Raw genomic sequence first — 14975 nt, 5'->3', positions numbered from 1 at the left:
GAGGTTAGCTTGTGATGGACAGCCAAGTCCTCAGCCCGAGTGCAAGAGAGTGACTTACCCTTGTTTTTGTTTTTTTTGCATCTGCAGGTGTTCCTATTGCTGATGTGTACATAAGATTTTGCACAGGTTTTGAGTTGTGAATCTCTTTGCAGCAAAATGAGGAAGTAGCACAGATGCTAATTACTGTCTAAATAAGCCTTTTACTATTTTATTGTGAATTTGGCTGCTGAACTTCACTTCCACCTGCTAAAACATTGGTGTGTGGGACCATCATGAAGTGCTGAAAAGGTGGGATGGAAATCTAAAAACACCCTGTTATTTTTCTGTTTATCTAGCCTGGCTTCAGCTAATAAAACTCCACATGAGCCTGTGGGGTATGGCAGCTGTGTGCTGGAGATACAAGTTGACTCAGTCCATCTTGGCCACATGGTTTAATAGGCCTCCGTGAAATCCCTGGGTCAGAGGCCATCCACCATGCCTATCTTTGTCACAACGCAGTGATGTGTATCTTGGCAGGTTTTTCTTTTTGTTCCCTTCCCAGCATGGAAAGAACCATCTGCCGGGTTGGCTTTCAGAAGAATTTTGAAAAATCCCAATTTCCCTTTGTTCCAAGAGGAGGGGAGGGTAACAGGACAGAAGGGGGAAGGAGAGCCTGACCTAAAACCAAGCCACTGTTTGCAGGGGTTTTAGAATAGCTCATATTGTGTTTCCTACTCCCCAAGTAAGGGTTGTCCTCTTTCTTCTTTTGTCTTTGATTCAATTCCCTGCCACTCTGCAAGCAAGTCAGAAGCTGCAGCTGCTGCTGTCAGCTGGGAAGGGAGTCCCCTTGTTTAAAACCTGTGTTAATCTTTGGTTAGAAAAAGCACAAGTGCTTTATGCTCCCCTTCCAGTCCCCTGTGCTTTTGCTCTCCTGCAGCTTTGCTGCCTGCCTATGGTCCTTGCACTTTGTTTGGGTAATCACTATTTTAAGCCCAGTCTCTTAGTAAATTGCAAGTACCTGGGACCATGTAGTTGCTAACAATACAAATGCGCTACCTGCCTTTCAGGTCATGTTGTGCAGCTAAGAGGTGTTATAGGGACAGACTGAGAGAGCCTGAGCGATTGACTGGGGGGGGGGGGGGGGGGAAGTAACAGGTATAAAAGTGACTTTTATGTACGACGTGAAAATCCAGATAGCATGCTCACTAAACAGCTCCAATAAGGAGCATGGGTAGCATAAAGCTCCATAAACAAATAAACCCAAAGACTGGCCAAAGCAACCGAAGCACAGCTAGTTTTTGAGCATGAGGAAGGAGTCGGAAAGGATGTCGAGTGTGTTGTGAGGTCTGGGATAAAATTATGGGGGGGCTTTGCAAGTAAGGGGAGCAGTTTCTCTTGTGGCTGCTGACACAGATGGATAGAAATGTTTGCTCACTGGGGCTATGCTTTGTTCCCAAGGAAAAGCTGGCAGCCCGGTGGGAGAGGAATTTAAACAGTGAGGTAAGGAGAAAGGAGGATTTGGGCTCCGCCAGATGTAAACAGCCATGTAGGCAGCACCAGGAAGGTGTAATGAGTGAAAATCAGTAGTGATGGGTAAATCAGAGGCCTGAGAAGCTCAGAAAGGATGTTTATCAGTAGGTATGATGCCACAGCTTTGAAGGGTGAACATAAAGGGTGTTCTGAGGCTGAAAGGGGAGAAGAAGGGGAAAAAATGATCTTGACTGCTGCTTTTTATCAAAAATATCCTCCTATCTTTCCTATAATAACAACAGCTAAAAAACATCCATAGAGATAGGGAGAAAGGAGTTGGATGATGGATGGTAGTGCCCTACAACCATCATGTCTGAACATTGCCAAACAGCATAGGTTTTCAGTGTCTACATAAGTGTGTGTTCCATTTTGCGAGTGGAAAACTGAGGTAGAGAGAGGTGTCTTGCCCAGGGCTGCAGCAGCGCCATTCCACCTTCTGCTGCTCCAATTTCATGTGCCGACCCCTGTGGCTTGGTGCATCCATCAGGTTCCCACCACTGCCCAGCTCTCCCCAGCGATGGGGCCACAAGGACCAACTGGGTGGGTGCCCCGAGGGTCCTCCCTCTGAAATAGGGTGTCATGGGGAGGGGCTGCATCCTGGGGACAAGGGGAGGGCTGGCAGGTGGCCGAAAGCTTCTGCCACGCGAGCCCCTTCCCAGCAGATTACCCACAACCTCTGTTCCCCGTTTTGGGTAGTGGGAAGGAGCCCGCAGCCGCTGGGTGCGCCGTGCCCCCCCCCTTCTCTGCCGTGGCCCCTTGTTAATAAAGAAGTGTAATTTCCCTCCCTCCATCCTGTCTGGTGTGAGGCCATTTGTGTGCTGGAGGAGGAGGGGCAGATCTGGCACTGGGGAGGGGTGTTGGTAGTGGGGGGGGAGGGAGGGAGGGAAAGCTCTTTTGTTTGTTCAAATAATTTAGACCTCGGATGTTTTTTATTATTCTTTTTGGTTTTAAATAAATAACAATAAAACATTCTTGTTCAGCCCCTGATAAAGGTGTGCTTCTGGTACACAGAAATCTCAATAGCAGAGGGAACAAAGTGAAATGGAGAAGTGTGAATTCAAACATTTTTTAAACAAAACAACACAACAGACAATAAAAATGATTTCTACACTTTGGAGATCTCGCCTGTATGCAGTTGGTGTCTGCAACAGACTAAATCCGGAGCCCCGGGGTGGAGGCTGCGTCAATTCCTTGGGTGTTGCTGCTGTGTTTGCTTTGCGTTTGCTTTGTGCAATCAGGCCAAGGTGAAGCATAGGGGAGTTGCTGTCTTTTCCAGCTAATGATTATCCCTTTCTTCTTTATATGCACTAGCACATTGCCTTTGGAGTAGAGACTTTCTACTTGGTGTACTAGCACACCAACTTTGCTGTTGAAATAGCTCTCCTATGCCTTCTGATTCCCCATCAGTTTCATTAAACTGTTTTTTTTTTTTTTTTAATGGGAACAAAATACTAAAGAAAAAGTAACCAACACTTTTCCTATTTCTTTAGCTTCAGTAAAATGTGCCTTTAAACCTTCCGGGGGGGGGGGCCTAAACTAAGTTGCAAGTGTCTGCTATGTGATGGGTGGGCTCTGCTACTGAAATGCTTGTGTTTCAACTGTGTGAAAGTTGTAGAAAAATGGACATGGGATAGGCAGAATTTAATTTTTTTAAGATAGAGAATAGGGTAATGGTGTGAAAGAATGAATTAGTTATGGCAGATCTTATTAGTGTCCATTGTAAGCAGGGACATATGGGAACACTTGCAAAATTATTCCTTGTTTATTCAGCTTCGTAACTGAAGCAAATTTTTTTGCATGGTGTCACTTATTTGGCAACTGGAGGGGTGTGGAAGGTGTGTGTATATGTAGAGGGAAGGGGGGGAGGAGGAGGGGGGGACACTATATTGGTATTCCGTTAAAACTGATGCTTGGTGCTTTGTCAGGTTTTGGTAAGGCTTTTTGCTTTGAAAGCCATTCAGAGAGGATTGGAGCAGATGGCAGGGGAGATCCTGTTTGTGTTATTTTTGGACATTCCCATTGAAAGTCTCAGATTGTTGTCTGTTTTCCCTCCCTCCGTACTCGTGTATGTTTTTCTTCCTTCCTTTCCCCCTTCCTTCTTGAGAACGTTTTTTAAAAAGCATATATTAATAATACAGCATCCTCTGAAAGCTACGTGTGTTTCTGACATACTAAACTGTGGGTATCTTCTTACTGTCTCCCTATACTTGAAAAAAGTTGCGAGGGGGGGGGGGGGCTGCCTCTTCCTGAAGCTGCATTGGTAGGGCAAGTTGGGTAGGGATGGAAAGCAAGGCTGCTGTTTTGGTGGGTTCAGCTCAATAGCAGCACTTTTTCCTGGTAGATTGGCAGCTGCATCAAGCCCAGGCAGAAAGTTTAGTTTGAGGGTCTTTGACAAAAACAACTTTAGTGACTTGCATGACATGTGCTTATGACCTCTGTGGTCTTTAAGCCCTTTTGGTGGAGAGGGCCGGTTGTAGATAGACTGGAAAACTGAACTATGCCCTGACTCTTCGTGGTGGTCTTCCCATGTCACTGGTGAGATTTGTTGGTCTTAGGCAGTGTGGAAGGCTTTTGTTCTACTATTGTCTGTGCCCAGATTGTGCTGGGAAGAGAGAACTTCATTGCCTTGCATTCCTGGTATAAGCAGTTTTCTCAAGCAGTAATTTAGCTTAATATAATACAGTTGGATATGTCTGCAGAGCTTTTCATATGGAAACCTTCACCGAAGCCCTTCACAACCTTTGTGCAGGCAATCCAGCAAAACTGAACCTGGTCCAGTCAGTTAAAGCACTTGGCTAGCCCTGGTCTATCGGTGAGGATGTGCATACACAAAGAAGATGGGAGGTCTTGGCTGGAATCAGTACTTAAAAATTCAGGTGATTCACCTGAAGCTCATCCAGATGATTAAATCACTTCAACTAAGCTGGAAATCTCATGGAAATGAGCTTTCCCATGCTTGTTCTGTCAGTGGTTATTCCTAGCTAGAAGCAGATATTTAAATCCTTAAATCTTTACATCAGCTGATATTAGTATGTTTTTGCACAGGAAGATCCTCTACAAGGATTTTAAGTTTTGGCCTAGGAAGTGCAGAAATGTGAACAAGTGAACTTCTCAGGCTTAGCTGAACTACCCTGACCCTGTAAGACAGTTCAGTTCAGGTTTTGAGTTCAGGGTGATGATTCATGTTGGGTTTTAGGTTGCTTGAACCTGTATACCCACATCCTCAATTATTTTCTGTTAACCAGTGCATGGAGGGAACCCACTTCAGACAGTCTCATTTCATTTTTAATTGAGTAAAAACTTAGAAGTCTGCCAGTTGCATCACATCTGAGTTTCAGTGCTAGCTACGGGAGAGGTCTGCATGGATGGTATGGTAGCAGGTGACCCAAGATGTGTGATGTCATTTGAAGCGCATTTCACTGGATTTTGCAGGATTTTGCTCTGTGGCACTGACTTGTATGTCTGCCTTATAAAGTTTGGCAGCTCACTCTTGCTACCCACTGCCCCAGCCTTCTTTTTGGTGGGCGGATGGTACTGCCTTCCCCTGTGCTGCGCTCGCAGTCCCCGGCAGGGCTTCCCTTTGGGGCGCTTCCAGCGATAAGGGCTTTCCTGGTCTGGCACGCTGAGAACAGAGCCAAGCTACAGCCGCAGCCTAGACAAAAGGCAAGCTAGACCTACTATTTATGTAGTTACTTAAACATGATTTAACCTAAATAATGCACACTGACTTGGCTGGGGGAGGAGAAGAGAGGGGCTTGTTTCTAATGAGCCGAGAGACAACACAATTAATTACATATGAAAGACAGATAAGACAGCAAACTGTTTACAGTAGGGAGAAACAAAATACTGATGTGAACAATTAAAGCACCCATGTGATGGAAGGGTCAGCGGTTTCTCATAGAGTGGGCAGCTGGGTACGGCCCCAGGAGAGCGGTGCAGGATGCTTGGGGGGGGCAGCAGGGCCGGCATGGGCTTTCTGGGCTGTCCGGGCTGTCCGCAGCTTTGCTGTCAAAGTTGAGCAGGCGCTTTTGAGGCTGACAGGCTGTGCTCTGGGCATTATTTTCATCACATGCGCTTTTGACAGCAGGATTGTTAGCTATTAATCTCGGTGACACACGAGATGGGGAGAAGAGCGGTCGAGGTGGGAAAAGCAGAGCAAAGGCTCTGGAGATTATTGGATACCTGCCTTGGGATGCTGTGGGCCGTGCGGAGGAGGGACGAGATAAAGGAGGCTCCCCCCCCCTTTTTTAAAATATGTTAATTATTCTCATCACCTTCTAGATGTGGAAGCACAAATCCCAGCTGCCAGTACGTAAAGGGGGTTGAATTCTTCAAGGAGCATGGTCAGAGGTTTGCACCCTCTCCCCCCCTCCCCAATTGCAGTATTGGAGCCTGTCATAAGTTATCCTTCCTTTCATCCTCCCCTCCCTGCAAGTCTGTCCCACAGTCAGCCCTTGGCTGTAAAGATTTGAAGGTAAAGGCTGATGGATTAGCCTAGGGAAGGGCCAAAGGCCAAATGAGTGGGGCTAGCAGCATGCAAAGGCCTGTGACTGAAATATTTGCTGAATGCTGACAGGCAACAGAATAGAGGCAGACAAGTGGCAAATTCCTGTTTTCTACTCTAATTGAGAAAATATTTTGAGTGGTATTCAGTCAGACTGCAAAATGAGACTCTGGGAAAGTCAGTCAGCTGGTCCATACAGGAGGGAGAGGAGGGGAGGACACTTGTCGAAACACTACTCCAGCTGAACCTGTTTCCAGAAACTTTTTGCTTATGCTTATGGAAATCCCTGGAGCCCGATGCTTGCAGTTTGCTTGGTCATTTTTCCTATGTGATTGCAATGTCAAAATACTGCTACTGTGAACTCAAAAGGTCTCCCTAGGAGAATTTGACCCCTTTCTGATTATAATTTGCTGTCACAGAAGACGTGCTTTGTAAGTCTAGCTTTTTGCATGGTTTGTACTGCTTACAATATTGGTATTAGAGGTGTCTGCATGAAAAAATCTGGGTGTTGTTGAGGATCTGGCTATCATCTGTTGGTCAGAAAGTAAACGAGTTATTTCAGTGCACAATTGTGCTGGGTCTGTCTGGGATGGAGTCACCTTTCCCTGCAGCAGCCCACACAGTGCTGTGCTCTGCACTCGTAGCTGGAACAGCACTGATATAACTCCAGTGTTGTGTCTATTGCTGCATAGTACTGGCACTGCATCAGGACTCCTGTGGTGGTTTTACTTGGGTGGGCGGCCGAGCTCCACCACAACCGCTCTCTCACTCCCCCTCCTCAAAGAGGAATTAGGGAGAAAATACGATGAAAAGGGCTCAGGGGTTGAGATAAGGACGAGGAGATCGCACAGTAATTATCGTGACGGGCAAAACAGACTCAGCATAGGGAGACAGTAAGATTTATTACCTATTACTAACAAGCTAGAGAAGTGAGAAACAAAGGAAAGAAACCAAAAGCACCCTCTTCCACCTCCTCCCCCCGAGTGGCGCAGGGGAACGGGGAATGGGGGTTATGGTCAGTCTATAACGCTTCTTTGCCGCCGCTCCTTCTCAGTTACTCTCGTCCCCTGTGCTGTGGGGTCCCTCCCACAGGATGCAGTCCTTGCTGAACTGATCCTGCGTGAGCTGCCCACAGGCAGCAGCTCTTCAAGAACTGCTCCAGATATGGGTCCGTACCACGGGGTCCATCCCTCAGGAGCAAACTGCTCCAACCTGGATCCCCCACAGGCAGCAGCTCCTGCCAGGTCACCTGCTCCTGTGTGGGCTCCTCTCCATGGGCTACAGGTCCGGCCCGGAATCTGCTCCGGCAGGGGTCTTCCATAGGCCGCAGCCTCCATCAGTGCAGGTCCACCTGCTCCACTGTGGTCTCCTCCACAGGCTGCAGCGTGGAACCCTGCTCCACTGTGGTACTCCATGGGCTGCAGGGGGACAGCCTGCTTCACCATGGTCCTCACCACAGGCCGCAGGGGACTTGTGCTCCGGCGCCTGGAGCACCTCTCCCCCTCCTTCTTCACTGACCTTGGCGCCTGCAAGGCTGTTCCTCACTCCTCTCACTTTCCCAGCTGCTGTGTGTGGCGCAGCATTTTTTTTTTCCCTGTCTTAAATATGCTCTCACAGAGGTGCCAAACAACATCACTTATTGGCTCAGTTCTGGTCAGCAGTGGGGCCCTTACCTAACATGGGGCAGCTTCTAGATTCTTCTCAAAGAAGCCACCCCTATGTCCCCCTGCTACCAAAACCTTGCCACGTAAACCCACTACCCCTCCCTCCAAGCTCCCAAGAGCCAGCAGGCTGGGGGGGGGGCAAGTGAGATGGGGAGGAGAGATCACCAGGGCAGCTGACCTAAACCAACCAAAGGGATATTCCATAACACATGATGTCACACTCAGCAATAAAAAGGGGGGCTCTTGTGGGGGAGGAGGTTGTCCTCCCAAACAACCCCATTATGTGTTTTGAGGCCCTGCTTCCCAGGACGTGGCTGAACATTGCTCGTTGATGGGAAGTAAAGAATAACTTTTTTTTTCCTTTCTTTCTGTGCTTCCGCGTGGCCTTGCTCTTTTTGTTTTTATTTTCTTCTCCCCATTCCCTTTCCCTTTAATTAAAGCATTCTGATCTCAGACTTTGAGCTCTTTGTGTTGTATTTTCTCCCCCTTCCTCTTTGAGGAGAGGGGAGTGAGGGAGCGGTTGTGGTGGAACTCGGCTGCCCACCTGAGTAAAACCACCACCACAATGTGGATGAGATCTAATTGTGTCAGTAAAACATGACAATCATTTAACCCTTGAATACATCCATTCCATGTAGACATTATTCAAGTCAGAAAAATGAAACATTCTTCAATAACTTTCTCAATATGAAATGAGATTACCCAGGCAGAAAGGGATTGGGAGCAGCGTTTGTCCTCAGGGGTAGCCCAAGGTTGAAGCAAAGGGACTTCATGGTGACTGTACCCCTCAGTTCTGTTTCTCGTGTTGGTAAGGGTGGTGGCATCAGTTTCAGCTGTTGCTTATACAGTCATAAAGTCAAAGCTGGTGCTGATGGAGATGCACTCACTTGCTTTTTGCCACTAGTGGTGAGGGACCCTGTAGCAGTGCTTGCATGATGCCTGCACATGGGCACAGTCATCATAGTCATTGTGAAAGCGTGGCACAGCCAGCACGTTGCTCTGCAGCAGGAAACTGAGTACAAGCGAAGAGAGAAATTTTGTTTGGTGCGTCACAGATCAGCTGCACCAACTCCTGCTTCAGCTCAGCACTGCAGTCTCTCTTGCTTGCTCTCAGACATGGGAGGCTTTGGTGGCACTTGGGAGAAAGGAATTCTATCCAGGTGTGGCCTGATTTGACCAAAGGTACCCCATTGGCATTTCACACCCTGACATCTTTCTCCAAGGGGCGATTTAATCACTCATCCCCTCTGCCCTAAGCCTTCTGCCTCACCATTACCCAAATGCTCCTGCTAAACCTGATGATGTCCTGAGAAGGTTTCAATTAACATAATTTCCTTTTACTTAGCTTTTACTTAGAAATCTGTGGTTAGTTAAGGAGATGAGCAGAAGGGAAAGATGTAGAAAGAAGTTCTTTGAGCCAAAAAGCAGCATGAGGGTCAGCAGAGTTTACATTTCTTTCTATATACTTATGCCATAAAACTCAGAGATGGGCTTTTAAATTTATTTTTTTTGAAAATGCCATAGCTGCTAATACAAGCTGCAGCTGAGGAAGATTTCGGCAGGGCTGTATCCTATTTGTGGCCAGCAAGTTATGTTGCATTTGGTCCCTCAAAGGCTTATGCTCCTTAAAGATACCCAAGAGAAATTCGTAAGCTTTTTTTTTTATAGTCAGTATGGGCTTGGTTACAGATGTTAATATTCATCAACAGGTCCAAAACTTGTCTGTTGTTAAGCAAATGGAAAGAAAGCTTTCCTTGCTTTATGGATCATCTTCAAATGGGGGTATGCTGAGGTCTGATTCCCTTCTACTGGCTTTGCCTTACACCTGGAGTGTGGATGACCTGGTTGGAGTAATATTGCTGCTCCCGGGACAAGTCAAGGAACATTTCCAGCTTGCACAGCCACAAAGTGGCTGGAGTGTTGGATGTTCAGCATTGCAGTCCTGTGTCTTGTTTTGGGAGTCCTTTATTAGGAGCCTTGTGATGGGAGTAGGCAGCACGTTCACCACCTCATGGTAGAGAAACTGAGGCACTAAAAAGCCTCTCTTTATATAAATCTCTGTATCAACAAGAGCTGAAAGTGAAACCCCAGCTCATTCAGTTACCCAGCCATCCTCTTGCCTTTAAATCGTGGGTCTGTCTTCACCTTCCTGTACCCCTCTTGGTTGCTGCCCGGGTTGCACAAGTGAGAACAAAGTGATACTTGTTTGCCTCGTCCAAAGAGCTCACTCTAGCAGGTGATTGTCTTGCCTGCTTTTTCAGTCCCAAAACAAAGTGCTGAAAGTGTTGTCCTGTGAAAACATCCTGTATATTCTCCTGGGACTGAATTTTGCTTTCTGAGTGCAAGTGGCACTGAAAGGAAAAGAGGTCAAAATTGCAGGATACAGGGAATAATTCCTAGGTGCTGAAATTAGGAGAAATGTGAGCACTCCTCTGTGCTCCTCATGGAGTAGGGAGCAAGAGAGCTTTAATATCTCTAGTTGCAATTGCTAAAGAGCAGGGGAAAAAAAATGAGCAGGAAGATGAAAAGTCAATCAAAATTAGCTAACAACAAAAAAAACAGCTTTTTTTTTTTTGTGCACGCTGCATTATATTTGCATGAAGGTGTGGATCTTAAACTCCAAAGGGATCTCAAAGTCCATGTGCATCCAGTATGCAAACCATAAAACCAAAAACATATGGGTTTTGTGCTTAAATTGAAAATATTAAGCCATTAAAGTTCCTGTTTTGATTTCCTTCTCTGCAAATCAGGGATATGACAGCACAGGTCATCTTCTATGAAAAAGGAGGTAGTTTCTAAGATCTACAATCACTTTGAACACTGAAGTGATGTCTTGTTTCATTTTGTTTGTATTTCTCTAGTTTTGACTAGAAACTAGAGCGGACCAAAGGATCTTGAGTCAGCGATGCTTTTGGTTTTTGTTTGAATTTGAGGACCCAAAATAAAGGAAGGGGGGGGGAGGGAAACAGGAAATACAAATTGAAACTAAAAAGGAGACTTGAAGAAGCCCAAGACAAATGGAAAGTCTGAGCTTTGCTGGGGTGCCTTCAGCTGTGACGATATGAAGCTCGAGCTAAACCCGGTGTGGAGAACTGTACTTCATGCAGCAGAAACAGAAGAGCCTTCCTCAGGGGAATGGTAAGTCTGCTCCCCATCAAAGGTTTTGGTTTCTAAAATGACACCCATAATATCAATATCTTTTCTTAGAGTTTTTTGTGTGGAGAGCCAGACCACTCTGGAAATCAGTCTCAGGGGAAAGTGAGGCTCAGAGCTTTAACCTGAGTTTCCAGAGGCTATTTGTACAGTATATTGTTGTTTCAAAAAGTTTAAATTTCACAATTTACAGGCAGGTGCTATTATCCAGGGTCTTTTACCCAGTCACTCAGGATTTTGTGTTGAGAAGAACCAGCTTCTGACCAGAAGTTTTAAAACTCACCCAGTTCACACAGGAAATCTTAGTTTTTTCCCTTTGTTCTACATGGTTTCTGGTTCTCAGTGGTTCATTTCTTAGGAGGAGGTTAACAAATTCTTCTGCCAGACCCATGATATGGAGTTTCAGTAAAGAAGTGACCAAAAACAAGTTTGGGTAAACATCTTGTTTGGGTGTTTGTAACCTGACTCAGCAGCTCAGACCTCGATTTTTATCTTTTCAAATGAGTGGGTGGGTGGGAGGAACAGGTGATAACAGTTCAAAGAAGTAGAGTTTCTAACATCTGGGGCCAAAAGGAGGGATGGTGTTTTACAGTAAGGGATATGTACTGTGATATTAATTCAGTTGCTTTGCCCATTTCTGTAGCTTTTTGCAGCTAGAGTAGTGGCTTATCCATTCCTGTTTCCTACAGGACGTTTATTTGGGATATTTTAGAAATTGTAAATATGCTTTATCCTCCCCCCGTGGTATTTGTTACATGTGAGGCAAATATGATGGAAGAGTGTAGGTGAATATCACACATTAAAAATAGAGTGAAGTAACATGGGCGCGGCAATTGAAGGAAAGGAAAAGTTTGAAGTTCGGTTGGGAAGATCTCCCCCAGACTTTGAATGAAAGAAGTCATCTGTCATCCCTGTCTTCCCAAAAAAAGTAGAATTTTTTTTTACAAAAAATGAAAAGTGCAGAAATCAGAGCATTTTTCAGGCATCGGACATCCACAGGAAAATCTACATTGCTTTCAGAAATTTCATATGAAAATAAAGTGGCTTTTTTTTTTTTTGGCTAGATCTGAGTGAGCATAGGGTATTTTTTTTATTTTTTTTAACCAACAGCACTGGAAACCCAGTCCAAACAGAAGATTTATAAGGGTTTGGATTCCTCTGGTGGGTTTGACTCGGGCCTTTGAAGCCTGGGGCAGGCCCAAGGGGCAGGCCTAACCATAATGGCTGCCCCCCACCCCCCCCAGGGATTCAGGGACTTTTAGCCGTGATTGGTCTCTGTTGCCACAAGCTAGGCTGACTGCTGGCCTTCTGTGCGCACTTGCCACTGACTTGCCTATAACTGCCCTAATTCTGGTAGTTTTAGGTCTGGCTCTTGTAGAGATATGAGGCAAAAGTCCTGTGGCTTTTCTTGCCGTTCACTGCTGGAATAGAGGCTCAGGTCCTGGCTGGCCACTTCTCACGTTGGATTTGCAGCCTACTGCAACTCAAAGCCTTGTTTATTTATTTTTCCCTCTGAATTTCCAAACTGGATGCTGGAGCAGCTGTTACAAGGATTTGAGGTAGGACAAAGGGCCTTCAAACTGCCTAAGGGAGTAAAATGAGATCTGCTGGCTCAGGTGAGTGCTGCTGCCAAGCCCCAGTGCCTGGGGGCATGGTGGCAGTCAGGTGGGACTCACAGGGCAGAGGGACTCGGTTCTTCAGGCTGCTCTCACATCTTTCATGCAATGTACTGGCCATGTGGTTGGGCTTCCTTGGCCAGCCAGACACACCAGTTCATGAACATTTCAGTTCACTGTTGTTATTAACTGGGGAATTCTGATTTAATGGTATATTGGACAGATTGTGCTTGACACCATTCTCCTTTCCTTCCATGCTGTTTTCACAGAATAATGTGAGATGATCTTTGGCAAGTCCCCTTTTGTTTAAAAGAAAATCCAGTGGAGGAATCAGATTAATTGCTGGCTCCGTGCGCTTTTCTGTTCACTGAAACATCTTCCCACTCTATAGTAAAATCAAATGTAAAGACTTTGGAACTTGACCTGGTGGCAGGTGCCAACTCTTGGGAATACGAATGTTCAGCTGTAGGAGGAATTTCTGTTGCAGCCACACTGTGGAAGCAATTAGGTAGAGGATGCATTAAGGTACAAGGGAATGAGTCCACAGAGGTGCTTCGTGGTGAGGTCATAAACCACAGGAGCAGCATGTGGATCAGCTGGTGATGTCAGCCGAAACCTGCAGCGGAATTTGTCTCTGGGGTGGGAGAGGACTTCTCTGACTGTTGTTGCCGCTGCTTTTAACGGATTGGTTCCCAAAGCTGAAGGCCCTGCTGTGGAGTGGCTGCAGCAGTGTTAAAGACGGAAACGTTGCTGTGTTTCAGTTTTAGGCAATCTTCTGCTTTCTATTTCCACTATCACAAAGCATTTTGCATTCACAAAACATCTTTTCCTTTTTAAAAGCTGCAAGTAGGCTTCTTGGATGAGGAAAGAATCATTTTGTATTAGTAGGAACCACAAACGCAATTGCTGGAAAAATCAATGTAGCCTTTGCTTTGGAGCACCTGGTGCCACGCTATGCATGTTACCTACATACATGTGCAGATGAAGTAGAAAAATGAGCAGCCTAAGACAGGCTCTTTTTGTTCAATAGTTGCAGGCAGAGGAATGATCACAGATGGAAAAAAATCACCCTGCTCAGCTGTAGAGTCAGGCTGCAATGTGAAAATGTAAGCATGAATCAGAAGGTACCATCAGCAGGCAGGAGCATCTCTCCTCCTCTGTGGAGGACTCAGGTGTAGGCACGCTGCTAATGGAAGGGCTCTTTCCCTGATGGTTTCTGCAGTGACACCTTTCCTTCTGGGAAGCACCTGGGGCTTCTCTGTGCCTGCACGCAAACCCTGCTGCCTCAGGAAGAGGAGGTCTGCTCTTCCTCCCCAGCTGCCTCTCCCCGGAGGGGTTTCCCCACCATGATCTCATGGAGCAATAATGGTAATTATCATCATCTCATGGCTCAGTGGTGCCTGCCTTTAGATGAACCAAGCATATGGCTTTTGATACCTATCTCAGTGAGAGGCACATGTTTTTGCACACACGCTTCTCTACTACCCGCAGTTTGCACTCTGCAGACAAACACAAGCTGAATTCTGCTTCTGTTTCTTGTAGGTAAATATACATGCAACTGGGTAAAAGGACTGGAATGCAATTAAATTCCTTATCACCACATGCACCAGCCTTTTCAAGTGTAAGCAATGTGTCATTGCAAATTAAGAAAAAATAGCAGTAAAAGGGGTTGAAAATGCAGTTTTCTTACTCCCTTTTCAGAAAATAGCTTTGCAGTTTTCATTTTTTTAAATTATTTTCTGAGTTAAATTTTGTCCTTTTTAATCTCGAGGTTGTCATTTCTGCTTGGAAAACATGAAATTTCTGCTATTCCCACAGCTTTGCTTTCTCCCCAGCCTGGCACAAATCTTTGATGGTTGGCCATGCAGTTTCTTGAGCTTCCCTCTTTACTTTTTCCTTCTAAAATAATCTCTGCACTCAACAATTTGTAAGGTTTGAAACTTGTGCGTGTTTAGGAAAGCAATGAAAGCAATGCAGAAATAACTGGGTGTTTCAGGATCATTTTGATTTTTCTTTTTTGGTATCTCTTTTTTCTTCTGATTTTGATACTGGTATGTATCAAAACCAGGGCAGACCTGCAACTCCCCCCACACCCAGTTACATCCTTGCTTATCTGCTTGTGTTGATGTATTGAAAGAAAAAAAAAAAGTGATTTGGAGAGTTAAGGAAAGCCTCAGCACAATTGTATTCTGCAGGTGGTTTTTTTTTGTATTTTTTCTTCTTCTCCAGCCTGGGTCTGGAGAGAAGCTCTCCATTTGCCTCCTCTGGCTGGGGTTTCTCAGTGGGAAGCTCCTTGCTGGAGCGCGGTGCCTCCTTGCCAGGGGAGCAGCACACGAGCTGATCCCTCTGAACAGGTTAAATAAACAGGAGTGTGTTTGGGTTAATTGTCGCTGGTTCTGCTGCTCTCCATTACTGATCTATCTGGGAGTCTGGCCAAGGAGCAGATGTGAGAGACAGTATCATCACCTCCCTCCTTGTCCTCATTGTGTCTGGCTTTATCCCTCTTCTTCTTCCCCCCCTACACGTTAT

General features: G+C 45.8%; 1 protein-coding gene across 10 annotated transcripts in view; it reads left to right on the top strand.

Moving 5' to 3' along the window:
* LOC308184713 (SET-binding protein-like) overlaps positions 1-14975 on the top strand; it is a 317153-nt gene that overhangs the window by 30675 nt on the left and 271503 nt on the right. The window contains exon 1 of one of the 10 annotated variants that reach the window (XM_080572073.1): positions 10338-10815. The exons of 7 other annotated variants lie outside the window; for them this stretch is intronic. In XM_080572073.1, coding sequence (XP_080428199.1) covers positions 10813-10815 — 3 coding nt within the window. In that variant the 5' untranslated portion in view covers positions 10338-10812. Of the gene's footprint in view, positions 1-10337; positions 10816-12004; positions 12390-12465; positions 13815-14975 lie in introns of those variants that run through there. 2 more of the 10 variants (XM_080572072.1, XM_080572064.1) reach the window with 2 other exon arrangements.

The sequence above is a fragment of the Anser brachyrhynchus genome (assembly GCF_964034855.1).
Source record: "Anser brachyrhynchus genome assembly, chromosome: W".
NCBI classification, from domain to species: domain Eukaryota; kingdom Metazoa; phylum Chordata; class Aves; order Anseriformes; family Anatidae; genus Anser; species Anser brachyrhynchus.
Note: the sequence above shows the minus strand (reverse complement) of the source record. Positions and strands in the feature narration are given on the sequence as shown.